The sequence below is a fragment of the Centropristis striata genome, chromosome 13 (assembly GCF_030273125.1).
Source record: "Centropristis striata isolate RG_2023a ecotype Rhode Island chromosome 13, C.striata_1.0, whole genome shotgun sequence".
Classification (NCBI taxonomy): Eukaryota; Metazoa; Chordata; class Actinopteri; order Perciformes; family Serranidae; genus Centropristis; species Centropristis striata.
Genome location: NC_081529.1, coordinates 25,997,395 through 26,015,335, shown reverse-complemented (window position 1 = coordinate 26,015,335; position 17,941 = coordinate 25,997,395). Strand labels below are relative to the sequence as shown.

The window sequence follows — 17,941 nt, the reverse complement described above, 5'->3', positions numbered from 1 at the left end:
ATGACGAGCACTTCTGTTCTTCAAACTGGGAAAACCCCTTATTGTCAATATACATAGGAAAGCTGCACTTCCTCTGAACGCTCTCGGTCTCTAGTTTATGGTTGTAAAGTTTCACAAGGCTGTAATTGTCCTAGACGTCATAACAGCTCAGTTTATACAGCGAGGTTGAGACTCGGTAAATGGTTTCACTGCAATGAACTAGCTACTACTGATGAACTGGACTCATTGAATCCACAAGAGTCTCAGCTTCCCAGTGATACCCAGTTTGTCATTTAAAGCCTGTTTAGGGACCTCAGTATGCACAAATATTCAAATACAGTAGGCAAATTTGCACTACATGAGAAAAAACTATGTGGGTTTGCCTTAAACTAAATTGAGATTGAGGTCACATGACCACTTTCAAAATCGCCAAAATAGCCTAACTTTGCAGCGATAATAATAGTTATCAGATAATATCAGTATATCCAGTATATTCCTAAAATTGAGTAAACTAAAACTGGATACTAACTAGTTAACAAACCACAAAGCAGTTTAAACACAGATTAAAAAAAGCTTTATTTAGTTTGGTGCCCATTACACTGGTAACACTATTAGAATAAGTGAAAATGACCTATGTTGACAGATTAAAATAAGAGAATGTCAAATGAACTCTCAATTTTAAGTATCCCATACTTAAACATATTGAAGGGTGAAGGTCATTAACATATACAAACTGCTTATGAAAAGAAATTACTTTAAGGTCAGCTGTATCTGAACACGTCTCTGATCAACACATGCCATTTTCAGCATCATTTACAGATATTCGTGTAAATGGTGCATAGCAAAGCTTTTAAGTGTTTTCCACTCAGCTGTTAACAATAACACTCCTGAAGTTCAGATCAGAGTAAACCAGCCACCAATCAGAGGGCCGGTCCTGAACGCCCTCTTTTAAAATCATGCTGTGATCAGGCGGTTTTCTGTGCACCTCAGAGGCCCTTGAGGATCACCTGACTCGACTGTTTGAATACTGCATTATTTGCAACAGAGCATAATTTGTCATCACATCATTATATAATGTCTTTAAGCAGAAAACTGTATTTTCCAAAGTCATTGTCATTTGGAGCTATAAGATGGTCTTTTCTGGCTTTGGCAAGTTTCATCAAAAGGAATTCCCTGCGCTCCATCCACTCTTTTAGTTCCTGCTCCCCGTGTGCCAGCTTACACAAGTCATCCTCTGTGCATGTGCTTTTGAGGAACCTGTCAGAACACAAAATCAAAAGATCAACCATCAAAAACCACTGGACTTAAGACTGGTAACCAGAGACTTACAGTGTGCTGTGGCTGATAATCGTACCTCTCACAAACTTTGAAAGTGCCTGTGGGAAACCGATACTGCCAGCAGTTCTGATCATCCTCAGAGTTGAAAACTCTGTCTTTGTGTTTTTCTGAAGTGATATGCTGCTGCCACTGCTTCTCGCTGTTGCAGTTTTTACCACACAGCCAACAATGATTGCCAGCCTGTGAAAAAAAGAAGTCATTTTTGTAAATTAGATGATTTGTCTATTGCATTCAAATGTATCACTGTTTAATTTAAATCACTTGGCAAGTAACCACGTTATAAACAAGATTCTATTAAAAATGTTCACACAATTTAACCATTAGACGATAATAGTTTTTACTGCATTCACAGTTTCTGACAACTTAATGATTACGTGCCAAAAGAAAACCACACAACGCTGCTAATGAGTCATAACAGGGCAGTGCAACTGTTAAACATCCTAAACGGCAAACTGGAAAAGGAAAACAACTCAATTAAATTGCAGGGTTTCACAAAAACGGGTCTCTAATAAATATAGTCTAAATTAAAAACCACTGACCAGTTCATACACAAACCTTGTTTGGGCTGCACGAAATGCAATTACTGCATTGACATTGTGATATTTAGATATCTTGTCAACATATTGTAAAGCGTGATTCGATCAATATTTTATTAATGCTTGATATGGAAAGAGGAGCATCGATTTTATTTTCTATACTACTTCTACTACTATACTTCGCGCGAGATTTCACTGTTCCACGAGACTCCCACGGCAGCTCTCGTTGCATGGAAGTCTCGTGGACACTCCAGCCGCTGTAGCTCTTGTAAGCGACAAACATGCCAAACATGGAAGATAAGAAAGATGCTAGCGAGTCGGAAATAGTTTACATTACATTTACATTTAGCAGACGCTTTTATCCAAATCGACTTACAGGAAGAGTAAAAGCAAACAATCAAGGTATAGTGCAATAAGAGCCATTAGTGCATCAATAAGTGCTAGTGACAATTCTTTGAGGAGTAGAATTATCGTGTGGTGCTAGGAGAGAAGATGCTCTCTAAAGAGCTGGGTCTTCAGGAGTTTTTTTTATTATTATTATTTTTTTTTTTTTAAAAGGTAGAGAGGGACGCCCCTGCTCTGGTTGGAACTGGTAGTGGTTGCACCAGCAGGGAACAAGAAGTGCAAAGAGTCTGGATTGACTTGGACTAACGGGGGGTAGAGCCAGGCGCCGTTCATTGGAAGAGCGCAACGGTCGTGAGGTAGCATATGCCTGAATCAGGGCGTTCAAGTAGGAGCAGTACCGGAGACAACTTTGTAGGCCAGCATTAGATATTTGAATTTGATGTGGGCTGCAACAGGTAGCCAGTGGAGCTCAATGAGCAGCGGTGTGACATGTGACCTTTTTGGCTGGTTGTAGACCAGTTCCAAAATAAGGACACGGAACAAACAACCATAGTCTGTAAAACGTGTATAGAAGATGTTGTAACGAAGACAGGCAACACCACAAACCTGTTCAATCACCTGAATATGAAGCATGTGTATAATGAAGCATCAGGTATGATGCACGTATGACGCTAAGAGAGCCGCAGCACCCTGCGTCGCTCCTGTAACCTCAGCAAAACAAACTTCACTAACAGGATCTATCCAGGGTTTCCGCAGTATTATTGTAGCAGTGGCGGCTCGACGCTGCTATATTATGCCTGCCGCTACTTCGGAATAGGGCATTGTTGTTTTCTTGTTGTTGTTTTTTTAACTCTGTAGCAGTGACCACAGTGGGAGGCTCCACCGTTGTCCGCTCTCTCGCTGCGGGGACAGGCGGCTGGAACGCTGCCACGACGTCAAACACTTGAGATGTCATGACAACCGTAACAGCGCGAGCACTCTGTTAGCATTACTCCAGTTTGTGAGTGAGGTTAGACTACCTGTTAGAGCAGATGGCTAGCTAACGATACTGGAAGAGAACAAAGCTCACGGTGGCCAGTCAGCCGTCACTTGTTTTCCTGGTGCATGTATGTACTAAGCGTTACGGTAAGAACGTGTTAGACTGCCTTCTGAATAAAAGTAAACGTGTGGCTTTCAAAGTAAGAGATCATGGATCTCTTACGGCCTTATTTATTATTATTATTATTACTACTATTATTATATATTATATATATTATATACTGCACTATTATTATTATATACCCCCTGGTCACTATAGCATTGTTGCCATCATATCACCAGTTTAATTATTACCATCATCTGCCAACCATCCTACCAACTGATGTTCTTTCTTTAACTTCTTAAGTGTCCTTTCTTTTCTATTCTGTGTTTTTTTCTATTGTTGTTTTTATTTATGCTACCTCAGTATTTTATTCTATTGTACTTGAATACCGGACTGCTGTGACAACCGAATTTCCCTTCGGGGATGAATAAAGTATCTATCTATCTATCTAATCTATCTATCTATGGATGTGTGAGCAGAGTCCACCACAGAATTTACAACTGTCAAAACATGATGCCTTAAAACAGAAGAATCTTTATTCTCATGTACAATAATTCATTAAAATATGATATGAGTAAGATGGAATAGTGGCCTCAGAATGTGCGAGAGGCCACCAAATTTTGGCTTTACGGCAAAAAATGTCTAAATTATAAGCACACATCATCCAGGGGACAGATAACCCTTCAATTTGGTCTGGTTCAGTTTTATACATTTGTAAACTTTGATATGATAAACATCGAGTCATATAGCCTAGAATATCAACATAAGGCAAAAAAAATATTGTGATAGCAAATTTAGGCCGTATCGCCCAGCACTACATGCTACACATTTTTCTGCTGCTTGATACTACACGGTTCTCATTTCCATTAATTATCTACAGCCTATGTAGGTCTGACAGTTTCATAATAATTGTAAAAAAATAATTTCAGGGGATCATGCCCCCGGTCCCCCATTGACGGTGACATTTCTTGTACACCGTGTTCATATTGCAATAATTGCAAGAAAAAAAATATAGCAAAAATTTTTTTTTCAGCCCTAGGCGCAAAAAAAAAAAAGCAGTGTGGCATATTTTCTGAGCTTTTACACTCACCACTTCTTCGGCGTAGTCTGTTGGCATGTGGATCTGTTTGCCATTCTCCCTGACAGAGTTATTGGAGGCCTCCTCACCCCAGCCAGGCCTCTGAGACTGCAGCCACTGCTCATATAGCTGATCCATATCTGGAACTAAATGGGGGGGATAAAATGAATGATTACTTCTGGTGCATCACATACTAATTAAATTCTACTAATTAAATTCCACCAAGTAAGAGAGCCCATCTCCTTGATATTACTCACTGTTGTTTTCCTTCATGTAGGTCCAAAGGTCTCTTTCTTCTACACTGTGAGCGAACGTGCAATTCCCAATGTACTGACACTTCTTGCCAGCTGTCACATGCATGCAAATCTAATAGAGGAAAAATAACATTTGGTGACCATTGCAGGAGATTTGTTTCTATCAGAAACAAAGAACAGACAGCGGGATAGAAGAATGTTTGGCACGTACCTCAAATTGAGATGGGATGGGTTTTTTGGTTGGAAGTGTTCTCACGGTCGTCCACTTTTTCCTTTCATGGGAACTTACAAGCACCACCCGCCTGTCTTTTGCCCACCTAAAACACAAAGACAAAAAGAGTTTGTGGACTGCACTTATTCACTTATGAATTCACTTCCTGTCCTCAACTCGTGTGTTTAACACTCACGTGTGTCTCGCCTTGGCTGAGCAATACTTCTTGTTTTTGTCAGCTTCGCTTAGTTGGCCATTTCTCCAGCACTGACCACAAACAAACATCATCTTCAGATTTGGAGGCCCGAACCTCCTCTGCGTGCTGGAAAGCTGCTGATGACATTTGAAGGACTGGTTAAAATCTTTGTGATTAACACAAAACAATATACACCTAAAAGGATTTTGCCAAAATATAGAGCAATGAAGATATTTTGCTTTAACCCAGGTAAAATCAAATCAAAGGCCTGATAAATGCTTACAGTATGTAGTTATATTTAGTCAAATCACATTAGAACAGGCATGCAAATGTTTGATGCACACAACTATTTATATTAAGCCAATAGGCTGTAATAAAGGTAACAACAACACAGACTGATAAGAAATAAGGAAACGCTAACAACAAGCAAGAAACATGAGAAACAATTTTTTTTTTGTTGGGCTTACCTGTGCTCCCTGCAACGAAGCTGTTGCATTCCAATACTTTTTTGCCTCTTGGACAATACTTTCATGAGTGATACCTATATGTTGAAAATGAAAATAAAATAAAAACAAATAAGTAAAGCTTCAATTGCATTAAAGGGGACTTTGTTGTGTTAAAATGGCAGATGTTCATAATAAATGTGACCGAAGATTCAGTTGGAAGAAAAATGTAAATGTATGCAAAGTAATCCATGCCAGTTTGTGTGAGGTATCTATGGATATCTGCTCCAGGCACATTAAAGCTATGTTTACAATACATACAGTGTGATATGTAGCTACATGCTAACATCAAGAAAACCTGTAATCTTGGTTAATTTCTCCCCAATTTCAGACCAGATTCAAGTTGAAGCTCATTTGATTGGGTAGTTTTTTGGTTAAGATGCTTTTAATGGTGATATTTCACAGCTGCTGCCATTATAATCAATCCACTGCAAGATGTTTTCCTGCTAATGGCAGGAAGAACCTGTAATTTTAAATACCAATGTTAATTTCTGTCCCAATTTTGGATCATATTCCTGCACAATTCCATGCTCGATTGTGTAGCTTCTGGTTTAGAAGCTTTTATTGATGAAGGTTTTATGGCAGAAAGTGCCGCTACAATCATGTCACGACTGCAATGACAGGCAGTTCAGAGACGGGAGAGCACAGATGCAGAAGACCCCGGAAATGCTGACCAATCAGAGCCGACTGGTCTTTTCTTTAGCTTTAAAAAAAAAAAAAAAAAAAAAAGGCACAGGTGCTAGAATAAAGTGTGCCAGACAGAGGATGGATAGTAATGAAAATAGTGTTTATTTTAACATAAACACATTCTGGTAGAAACCCAAAAAGCATGTATGACCCTGAAAATGAGCATGGCAGGACCCCTTTAAATGTATCACCTAGATACATTACTTTATTCATCCCCGAAGGGAAATTCGGTTGTCACAGCAGTCCGGTATTCAAGTACAATAAAATACAATAGAATAAAATACTGAGGTAGCATGAATAAAAACAACAATAGAAAAAAACACAGAATAGAACAAGAACAAGGACACTTAAGAAGTTAAGAAAAGAACATCAGTTGGTAGGATGGTTGGCAAGATGATGGTAATAATTAAACTGGTGATATGATGCAACAATGCTATAGTGACTAGACGGTATATAATAATAATAATAATAATAATAGTATAGTACATAATATAATATAATATAATATGTAGAAATAGATAATAAACAATATAAAAGTAAAATGAAAAAAGATAAATAAAGTAATTACAAGTAAAATAATATAATATATAATAACAATAGTAATAATAATAATAATAATAATAATAAATAAGGCCGGTAAGGCCAGTATAATAATAATAATAGTAGTATATTACAGTATATAGTAATAATAGTAATAATGGCAGCAATAGTATATATAATAATAATAATAATAGTAATAATAATAATAATAATAAATAAGGCTGGTAAGGCCGGTATAATAATAATAATAGTAGTATATTACAGTATATAGTAATAATAGTAATAATGGCAGCAACAGTATATATAATAATAATAATAGTAATAATATTAATAACATAGCAAAGTGTCGTGCATAGATTTAGTGCATACATTTTAGTGCATTTCAGTAATGTTGGTTCTGGCAGAGGTAGATGAGTTATAAAGTCTTATTGCAGAAGGAAGGAACGACTTTCTGTATCATATATGTTGCAAAAGGTGTCATAGAAGAACTGTGTTCCATGTACAACACCAGGAGTATTTTTAAAAAGCAGTCTTACCGAGCTCGTGCTGCATCATCCAGACCTTCAGCTCGATGAGACTGTGGGCGTAGAAGCAGTCGTCTTCTCTCACGCAGCCGTACCGGACTTCATGGCGACAAAGATCCAGCTGGCACTGAGGACTCAAGGGTCTGATCTTGGAATAACGGACTGTGTTCTCCTTCAAAATGTGGACCAGGCACCTAAGAGACAAACAATGTCCACAGGTTTATCCTGCTCTTGTTCCCTCTTGTATATTTGCACACGTTTTGTGCGCTTTGGAAGATAACTAGAAATACATTTGCAGAGCTGTAAAATAAGAAATGACTTACTTATGATTCTCAAAGTCATGCTTTGTCACAGGATGAGAGCAAAGTGAAGGGTCATCTTTGTTGGTTTTGCTGATTATTCTGGGTTTGTGGTCAAAACACACCTAAAAAAATTGAAAATAATGCATTTGAAATGGTTACTGGTCTATAAATACACAGTAGATTTGCTGCAGAAATTAAAGAAGGACAATACCACAATAAAATTCCATCATATGTCACTCAAAAGTCCCTAACAATCATAGCCCAAATAACAATGAGCACAAGACAAACAAACAACAGAAGTGAAAATTGAAGGTCCAATGAAGAGCACACCATACCAGGGATTTATCACATTCATAATTTGGTATATATTGGCCTTATTTTTAAATTTTGCTCTGAATAAAAGAAACTCAGTGATTATAAATGCATATGAATAAATGCAAAACATATTTAGAGATAAAGACTGTTCACAATTATTGTGAATTGTGTGCAAAAGACCACAAGAGGTCAAACTCGTTTTGACAAACTAAATGAATACTCACTCCACAGAGAAACATGAATATCCCATGATGCTCCTGTAAGATCTTGGGGACAGTCAACCTGATGTTGGAGTTTGGCCCATAAGGATCGAAGAGCAGCTCTCTCGAGATAAAGCCCTTCCGCTCCAGAGTCCAAACATCAATCTCTTCCTGGCAGTATGCAAATGTGCAGTGGCCAGGGTACAGGCACTCTTTTCCAACAGCCACCTCTGAAACAACACAGGTAACATTTTAGCATTAGCTGTCATCATGACTTGTGTATGGCAGAAACTAAGAGCTTCTAAAAAAATGCTTCTTGAATAATAAGCACATTAAGTGTAATAAAGGAATGTAGGGAAAATAAATAACAAAGTTAATGTGAAAAAACATATCTATGCCCTTTTTTTTTTTTAACCAATAATCTGTGTTACAAAATAAGCCATTTATGATCTTTTTTCCCTCTGTGAAAATCAAACTAATGGGATTTGTAGGGAGGAAAAAAAAAATGATGAAATGGTAATGTGAAAGGAAATGCTACAATTTCAGAGTGAGGAAATTTGCATGTTTATAAGTGTTACCTTTGCAAATGTAATAAGGTCCAACATATTGGGTTTTTGTTGGCCTGGGCCGGATGAGCTTCCAAGATTTGTCTGGCGAATGTTTGATTCTGCCGAGTAAAGCATCCTTTTTGCATTTATGCTCTTCTGTATGAAGAGCATAATCCAACACACCGGGCCCTGTGGGTATCAACATAAATAAACACATTAGATCAAACAGTACTTCTCTATCCTTAAAGACGCAGACCACACACACTGTAAAAACTATTCCTCACCAGTTTTGACGTAGCACATTGAGCACGCTTGTTTGAATTCATGTGTTTCAGCTAAGGGGTTCTTTGCCAAATCCACAGCAGCAGGAAGACCCTTCACTTCAGGCATACCTACAGCCATTCCCATTGGGGTGTCATTATTGTTCAGCTGGTAAAAAAAAAAAAAAAAAGGTGAAATATGAATTATGACAAATCGTAAGCCTGTAACAATAAATAGGCTGATAATAATTAAACAACAATTACCTGTGGGATAAATGGACTCTGAGCATAATCTGAAAATTTAACAGAGGAGAAAAGAGTGATCCATTGGTTAGCTGATGTTTTTCTTCTTCTTTTAAACATTGACTTTTATTTGAAACAAAGAAAACATGTATGTTTAACTCTCTAAACCCCACAACCCATTAGCATGTTTTAAAGGCATGTCTTCTAAAAATAAATAACACCATTTATCAAATCAAAGCTCAGATTTTCTATTAAAAGAGTGTATACCAAATCTTGGAATAAAAAAAATACATTCTGAAATATTCCATTAAGAAAATTTGATTAAGAATTGGTTTCAAATATTGTATATATTGTACTTTATTACATCTTATTATTTTGAATTTCGATACAAATAAAAGCAACTGCACTTGAGGTAAAAACAAGACTCAACATTAACAGTTGTCAATTCAGTAGTGCTGTTTCCATAGAGGAATGCAGTGGAAAAACAAGGCCACGGTGAGTAAAAAGTGACAGGAAAAGCCGTGGGACTGTTTGGGGTTCAGGGGAATAAACAGGCCAAGTATTAAAGTAGCATACCTGTTTTATAGTCTGTTATGCTGAGACTATCCAGGGAGTCCAGTGGTGGGTGGAGGGTGTCAAAAGTGTCCATACCAAAATACGTACTTGACCCCGACTTGTGATACAGCGGGGGCAGAGTAACCGTGCACGGCTGGGCACCGCTGTGAAGAAACGGGTTGATGTGAGATGGCATCAGGAATGGACTGGACATGGAACTGCCCGGGGCAATACTGGTTGGCAAAGGAAGAGGCCCCTTCACTGTGGGAATAACCTGAAGGAAGAGACAATAAAAGTCACACTTCTGCTCACATATCGACACGTTGTCACATTTTATTCATCAATGAGACCCTGAGGTCCGATCCGCTCACTAACCAAGGCTGATTCGGGGCCGGCTTGGTCCAGTAGGTCATCTAGGTCGTCCCCCATGATGTCCGCGTCAAAATCATGACTGGGTTCGAGCATCGTGCAAGGCTTACTGGTTCTGCACCCGTTAACAAATGTGGGCACAGGAAGGGGGACTGACGAGGGCACGGACACGGGCAGGGAAATAGACTCGAAGCCTGGCGGCTCAGACGGGGTTATAGATGAGATACTGTTGGTGGGAGGAAGTGGAGGGAGGTCGTCCACCACGGCTTCATTTAGAGGCGGGTGCACTGCCACTGGAGCTTGGATTGGGGCTGGGACTGGAGCCAAAACACTGCTATCCTGGGTTACCTGAGGCACTTCTAAAACACATCGGGGGGGGGCACAGGATGAGTGAGTTTCATCATTGTCCCTTTAATGAACTAATCAAAGCTGCATTAAGTATTTAACTTACCAATTTCTATATCTTCAACTGAACACGAGCCATGGGAAAACTGAAGAAATTAAGAAGAAAATTCATTAAAAACACTGGATTTCTTGAGAGAGTACAGATATATATTTTAGACTGGCTTGTTGCTAACCTTGTCACATGATGCATCTTGATAACTTGATCCTCGCAAAACATTCAAGGCAGGCTGTTAAATAGGAATTAGCTTAATTAAATTGTGTTTTTATGTTCATTATATCGAAGAAAAACCCTCTATGGATGTGCCAATCAGTCAAAAAGAGTCCGATTTATAACGTTAATGACAATGGGACTACCGACACACATTGTATGGTTGTCAGTTCCTACAATAAATAACCCGACTGTCATGACTGTTTGAAAAAGGTTCCTGAGACATGCGTACCTTACTCCTCACATAAGCTTTACGGATTTTCAATCCCAAAATTTTGGCAAGGTCCTGAGTCAGCTGTGTGACACTGGAATCCTGTGGGAAACAATAAAAACAGACAGTGTTTATTCAAACACATCTCAGCCTTTGATCTTTGGTTATTTCCATTAACCATTATTTTCCGACATGGTTTCTATACAATATATTGCACCAAAACTTGTTTTTTAAATATATCTAAAAATATAATTTGCGAGTATTTCAGCAACATTAAAAAAAAAAAAAAAAAGCAAGACACCTCAAGCGCTGTTGTTGGTTGTCCAAATTATTGTCTAATATTAACCATAATGTTCTAAGCCCTTTATACAGTCTAACCCTTCAAAATGTGAATAGGTGCCTAACCAGAATACAATGTTCTTTTTTTCACATATAAATGATAGAAAATCTTACACATTAACAATCTGAATGTCAAATAATTGTTCAGGTCCCCAGCTTTTTGATTGGATATACCACTTCTATGTGGCATAGAAGTGGTATTTCCCCTCCTAAATATCATCTGTCCCCACAAAAAGTGGTCTGTGGTGGGTCTAACAGTTAAACCTTAAATTACTACTACTTTACTATACTAACTAACTATAACTATACTAAAGATAGCACGCTAATTGTGACAAAGCAACGAACTTAGTGTCAGGCAACATGCCAGAAACAGCGTGACTCCACTGGGTGTGCTCTTCCTGCAGGCAGCCCTGACTGCATTTTTGCTTAATTTTTGTCAAATTTGCCGAGACGAAAGAGTGAGTCGATCTCCTGCACATTAGGATAAATCAACATGAAACGCTCAGATGGTACGCCTTACCTGAGGCACTGCTAGGGAACATTTGGCAACGGCCTCATAGGCCTCTTGATGTCTCCCCAACTCCTTTAAGGATTTAGCTTTTCTGTACAGTGCTTTGTAGTTGCCCTCGTTCAACTGGAGAGCCTTTTCACAGTCTTCTAACGCTTGGTCATACAGTCCCTGAGAAAGAAGATATGTCCCAGAGTTAGAGAAGCCTCACTTAACTGTAGTTCTTTAGTGAACACAAAACAAAGACACTGCAGTTTGATCATAAATTGCCTTTACATGTTCAGTGAGTTGAGTCAGGTATGGGTGCGGTTTCCCTGAAGATGATAGAGTGTTTTTATTGCCATGTAACATGACTCGATGCAGACGGACGCTGACAAGAAAGAGGAACTGAATGTTTCTCTGAAAGCATCCTTTTTTCCCACGGGGACTTTTTCTAAGTGTCTAAGGTCCTGAGTTTCTCAGATCATTTTCAGATTTTCTATGAATACTGTTCAAAGTGACACATGAAGCTGTCAGAAATCACCAAAACACACAAACGTATTATCATACAGTATGTGGCGGGGTTTTTCTGAGAGCTGTAGACAAACTGTAAGTCGCATCATTGTGCATGCAGCTCAGCTCATCATTATTTGATGTATTCATAAAAATAATCATTTCATCCACTTCCTGACAAATTAATGCATTTCTTTTTTTGACCTATTTTTGCACAACAACCAAATTATTGTAGATTACAAGCCTATTCCTAAATCCTGTGTAATAAAAATAATGAGAATTAAAGTACATTTACTTTACATTCCCATTTATTGAAATACTACAACTACATATTTTTATGTATGCAAGGTAGAGCAAATGTAACAGACATGAAATCTTGTAAAAAAAAATAGAAAATAAAGAACAACATTGAGGAATTCAGCCGCAACTCAGTAAGTCAAATATTTCTGCCTGTCCTTACGCTAACTAAAGCAACTTTTCCATACAGATGTTATGGCTCAGTGTTCACCATTGGGGCCAACAACTTTTCTGGGGTTGTGGTGGGCCTGTATATAACCCAATGATCTTAATGCTCATATTTATGATCACAGTTTCAATATTTGGGGAAATATACTATAATTTGCAATTACAAGAAGCCAACTAAATACAAGTTCTTCGTTCATAAACTACAGCTTAATTTTAAGAAAAATATGTCAGTTGACAGATAAACCGAGATAGATGATTGGTATGAAAAGCAAAATGTGCTGAGGACATGTCCCAACAAAACCAAGCAATGGTAAACATTGCAAGGGCCAAAAGCAAAAGGGCTCTTAACGAAGAGGTCAAATAAGTGGTACAAAACAGAGCTCTTCTTTAAAAAAGCAGTGACATTTAAGAATTAACTTGTATTTTAAGAATTTATTATTTAGCATTCTGTGTGTTTTTTGGTCGATGTAATTTCTAGATATTTATAAAGAGCAATTTATATCTAAACCGGTCTGAAACCCCAGGCACTGAAATGAAACATTTAACTAGTAACCTAAAAATGTGCAGGTGCAGGCTCAAAATATATAGAGAACATAACATACATCTATATACATGTGTGTGTATGTATATATATATATATATATATATATATATATAAATAAATAAATAAACACACACACACACACATCGAATATAGATAGTAATAGATAGAAATAGATACATTTTATGAGACCAAGAACTTGATTGGGATGGAGACTGAAATGAGACTAGTGTGATGGTCACCACCGGCTTACCGGAACAATGTTTAGATATGCAGCAGCTCGATTTGCATACAGCTTTTCCAGTAGACCTGTTGGAATACAGATCTCTTCCGAGTCTGCATAGTCTGCTATACTCAAGGCTTCGGTGTACATCTCGATGGATTTTGTCCAATCTCCCTCTTTGAACACGTCATTTCCTTCTCCAAAAAGATTCCATACGAGATCCTTAATAAACACCTGAAAAAAAGAAAAAACAAATCAGTACAAAATATACATAATGCAGCTGACTTGTCCGGTCACTCAATCACCAGGAAATAGATAATCCCAGATTGCCTTTCGTGTGACCCACTTAACCTTTTGGCCTTGTCCTTAAATAAGTAACTTGATACAATACAAGTTGATACAAGATGGAAGCTGGAAAGCAGACATCAAAATTCACACAGCTTACCTCATACTGGTCTTGACTACCAGGAAATGGAAGGGTTGATCTAAAAGCAAAAGAGGGTTCATGTTATAAAATATAAGAGTGTGAGCAGAAGAGAAAGAGCATACACTGGAGTTAGAAGTAACTGTTATAATACAAGTTCAAATTAAATTGGCTATTGCACTAGTTTTAACTGAGATTTTCATCAAATTTAGATGAATTGAGCAGCACTAATTTAATATGTTTGTTTGAAGAGTGGGTTAAGCTGATTATAGTTTATTCTATTGTGCATCATCATAAAAAAAAAGACAGAGACATCAAAACAGGAAGGTGTGTCTGTGTGTGTGTGTGTGTGTGTGTGTGTGTGTGTTATTGTGGTTTGGGATGTTGCTGTGTGTGCAGGTGCTGACAGCATTGATTGCTGAATGCAAATAAGTCGAGAGCAACTTCTTGTAAACAACATTTCACTCAAAATAAAAGATTAAACACTGCATTGTAAACATCTATAATAATATAATAAACAAAATCATTTAAATGTCAGATATTATAGATATGTTTTGGCTGTCTAATTACAGCAAAATATAATTACAAATTGGGAAAATAAGGCTACATTTACAGTAGATTTTTCATCATCCAAATGAGAAAACCAGGCAAAGACGTATATAGAAAAATGGATGCATCATGATTTTCTTTAAAGGGTATAATAATACACATCTGCATGCTCACACAGAACCTCAGTTACTGTCAAGATTATTATCAACACCAGCTATTAATTATTTGGTGCATTGTGAAAGTGATGAAGATTTACATAATCAAAGGTTGTGTCATTAAATGCCATGATGGAAAATTTTGCAATAATCATTGAAGTTGTTTTGTTATTCTTGTTTCTAGTTCTACTGCTGCCGTGGCATTTAAAGTCTTCTTTCCTCTTTTGCACACTGAGTGTGCGGGCAACTAGGATTCTGTTTATATCATCAGGCATTACATACAGTTTCAGTCTCTGACAACTTTACACTTCATGACATTGGTGAAGCTTCCAGATGTGCAAAGTGATGACGTGCATGCATAGCAGTATTTTAAGTATCACTTTTGTTTTACAAATAAAAGATCCTGTCAGATTAGATGAAATGCAACACTGCATTGCCCAGTATAGCTTTTAAAACAATACATTGACAGTCTGTCTGATGCCTGAATACAAAGCTTAGATAAGATCAGGAGAATTCCCAACATTAAAACCAAAACTAACATGAACTAAGCCAGTAATCAGCTGTCTCTTGGACACGCTGTCGATCTGAACAACAACACATGATGCAAAGCTGACAAGTCATTCTTGCATAATGCAGTCTAAAGAGAGCTGATTCATTAACAAAAAAGGACTCGCAGGCACAGGAAGACAAGTACTTGTAGCTGGGAAGAGCCATCAAATACTTATCCAGTACAATATTTTCAACATAGGATAACGAGAAAGACTAATGGGCATGGCACAGAAAAAAAACACAGGATCAGAAAAGGTTGTTTCACTTTCCATACATCTGCTTAACATATGCTGCATGAATGGGTCCTATAATCTTGACATGAGTTAGCATTTTTGCAGTTCGGGTTTCCATTGGTTACCAAGTGGCAAAATGAGATCAGTGTTTGTCAGAGACATGAAACATCATCACGTCAAACACAGAAACTCATCTAATCTCTTGTCTAATTAAGTTACACCTCTGTAACTTAACTTCTTGCGATTGTATTTATGCCACAAAAGTCATAAAAGCGGTGTTGATTTGTGAAGACTATCTTGCTGAACAAAACATCTAAGTATCACAAACTTCTGTTTGTCACCAAGCTCGCAATAACCAATAATCCAAAAGAAAAAAAGAAAATCACATCAGCTTTTTGACGAGGAAACCAAGGCAACGCCAACATCCTGGCATTTGGGTTGGCCTACAAAAATGTTTAATGTCTACAGCACTCTATTAGCATTTGAATTATTAGATTAGTGAAGCTCAGTTACACCCCCGACTCTAACCAGTGATTAAAAAACACACGACACTTACTGGATGAATTGCAGGCCTTTTTGAATTTCCTGCCAGCGACTCCTTCTGTCCTGACAAGCTCCGGACATGTTTGCATTAATATTCACTCCTCTGTCAGCACCTGAAATATAATACATATATATGACATAAACAAAAATATAAAAACTGGTGGAGGTTTCTGGCAATAAACTGCAATGCTGACAAAATAAAAGAACAGCTTGCTCATCCTAAATCACTATCCGCAGGTTGTCTAACTGGTTTTCTGACAGTTGTGCTCACAAGAATTATACTAAGTCCATCTACACTCAGTGCTCATAGCTTCCGCATTTAGTAGTGACGACACGTGTAGTTCCGGATATTAAGGCTGAACATTTTTCTTAGCTTGCGAGCTAATAACGTTAACAAACATTGTAGAATAATCAGCGTTAAACTGAAATCTACCTATTTGAAGTCATGGGCGATAAAGGATGAACTTGTAAGCCCGTGAAAACTGTTTTAAACATAGCATCTGAAAGCAGGATGTCCATTGTCGGACATCATTTCGATAGCTCTGACTAGTATTTATTCAAATAAAGTCTATTTTCAAACAAATTCAAGTGTATCACACGATGCGAATAAGAACAATAACTCTGCGTACCCACAATAGTTTATATTGGAGTACATAACATTGATCGTACTATTGACACGTTTAGATATGAAGGGTTGCTGTCACGGCGCATAAATCCGCCAAATCAAACTGTCAACCTTCTTCTGACATAGCTATGGTGTAGTAAACATATATTGATTGTTACTTTACCTTCCTTTAAAATTAGTTGCTAATCAAATGAGGATGTTAGTAACAGGAAGAAACAGGAAGATTGTGATAATATTAGCTTTTTAGAAGGGTGCGCCTGTCCTGTTTTGGCCCAAATTAAGTTAATTTCTAGGGAACTTTTTAAGTAAATCTGCTTTTATCGCTAAATAATTGTGTCTTTTTCAAAACAAATGTGCAACTATGGAGAAAAATACCCTTTGGGTGAAGTTTTTATGAGTGAGGAGGCATCTCGTCCGATAATGGGCGCCTGGCATTTAGCGCACGTGTGTTACCCGCGGCCGCCGAGACTTCTAGTTAGCAATCATCATTTGCTAGCAAAGGTTAGCAATGTGAAGCTCAGCCAGTTTAATCGTTACCAACATACAAACAATCAAAACCGATAAAACACAACTGTGCTCTGCGGGGCTGGGAGCACACGGGCCTAACCAGCGACATGACGTTACCGGACTAAGTTTCTAGGAAGTACACTGAACCTAACAAAGCATAGGCATGCCCAAGTTAAACTAGTTCCCCAATGCAAACAATAGCGAACAGTAGATGTTTAGCTCCCGCCGGAGAGCCCGTACATATCACATAAATTATCTAACAATACCTGCTGTACGTACTTACATGAATGAATCTTTATTCCAAACAACCCTTATGTTGGTTATCTAAAAGGAGGGAAAGTGATTTTTCGTTTTAGCTCAAATAACTTGGCTAGATGTGCTGTATCGCTGAAGGCCGCCCTTTGCTTCTTCTTCTCCTTTGACTAGAAGAACAGCGAACACCGACTCCAGCGCAGTGCTGCCCCTACAGGCAGAGGTAGGACATGACAACACCTCACATGGAAAATGACAATGCAACTTTAACCATCGTGGATCAATAAAGCAATAAGCAGTGGTGGACACAGTACTCAAAAATCGTCACCCTGTTAAAATAATCGCCTAACTCATTTTTTCAAGTTTTGCAAGAAACACAAAAAACTTCACCAAAAGTGTAACATATGACATTTATTAATCATTTCACTCAAAAAGGATGTAACAAAGGATGGCTATTGGCATAGTAATAACACTGTGTGTGTAAACTATGTAACTTAGGAGAAATAAATGACTTAGGCAATTTTTGAACATGCCTTTGTGACTTAAGCAAGATATGGTAACACTTTATTTTGAAGGTGTAAGAGTGACATGAGCGTGTCATAAACATGACATGGGATGTGTCATGAACATTAATGACACTTTGAAGTA

General features: G+C 37.8%; 1 protein-coding gene across 3 annotated transcripts; it reads right to left on the bottom strand.

Annotated features, from left to right (window-relative positions):
* Positions 1–530: 530 nt before the first annotated feature.
* On the bottom strand, positions 531–17,445 carry zc3h7a (zinc finger CCCH-type containing 7A). 3 transcript variants are annotated; one of them, XM_059348703.1, is made up of 23 exons: positions 17,325–17,445; positions 15,923–16,022; positions 13,902–13,941; positions 13,487–13,690; positions 11,748–11,906; positions 10,910–10,990; positions 10,643–10,696; positions 10,516–10,555; positions 10,071–10,423; positions 9,717–9,969; positions 9,162–9,190; positions 8,922–9,066; positions 8,668–8,826; positions 8,114–8,319; positions 7,596–7,696; positions 7,285–7,466; positions 5,486–5,559; positions 5,019–5,155; positions 4,823–4,928; positions 4,615–4,723; positions 4,370–4,503; positions 1,334–1,497; positions 531–1,236 (listed from the first exon to the last, which is right to left on the bottom strand). In XM_059348703.1, exons 2-23 carry the CDS (start codon positions 15,988–15,990, stop codon positions 1,047–1,049), a joined length of 2,988 nt encoding a protein of 995 aa, XP_059204686.1. In that variant the 5' UTR covers positions 15,991–16,022; positions 17,325–17,445; the 3' UTR covers positions 531–1,046. The 3 variants fall into 3 exon arrangements, with proteins under 3 accessions (XP_059204686.1, XP_059204687.1, XP_059204688.1); XM_059348704.1 differs by having other exon boundaries at positions 5,019–5,152; XM_059348705.1 differs by lacking the exon at positions 10,643–10,696.
* Between the last annotated feature and the right edge of the window lie 496 nt (positions 17,446–17,941).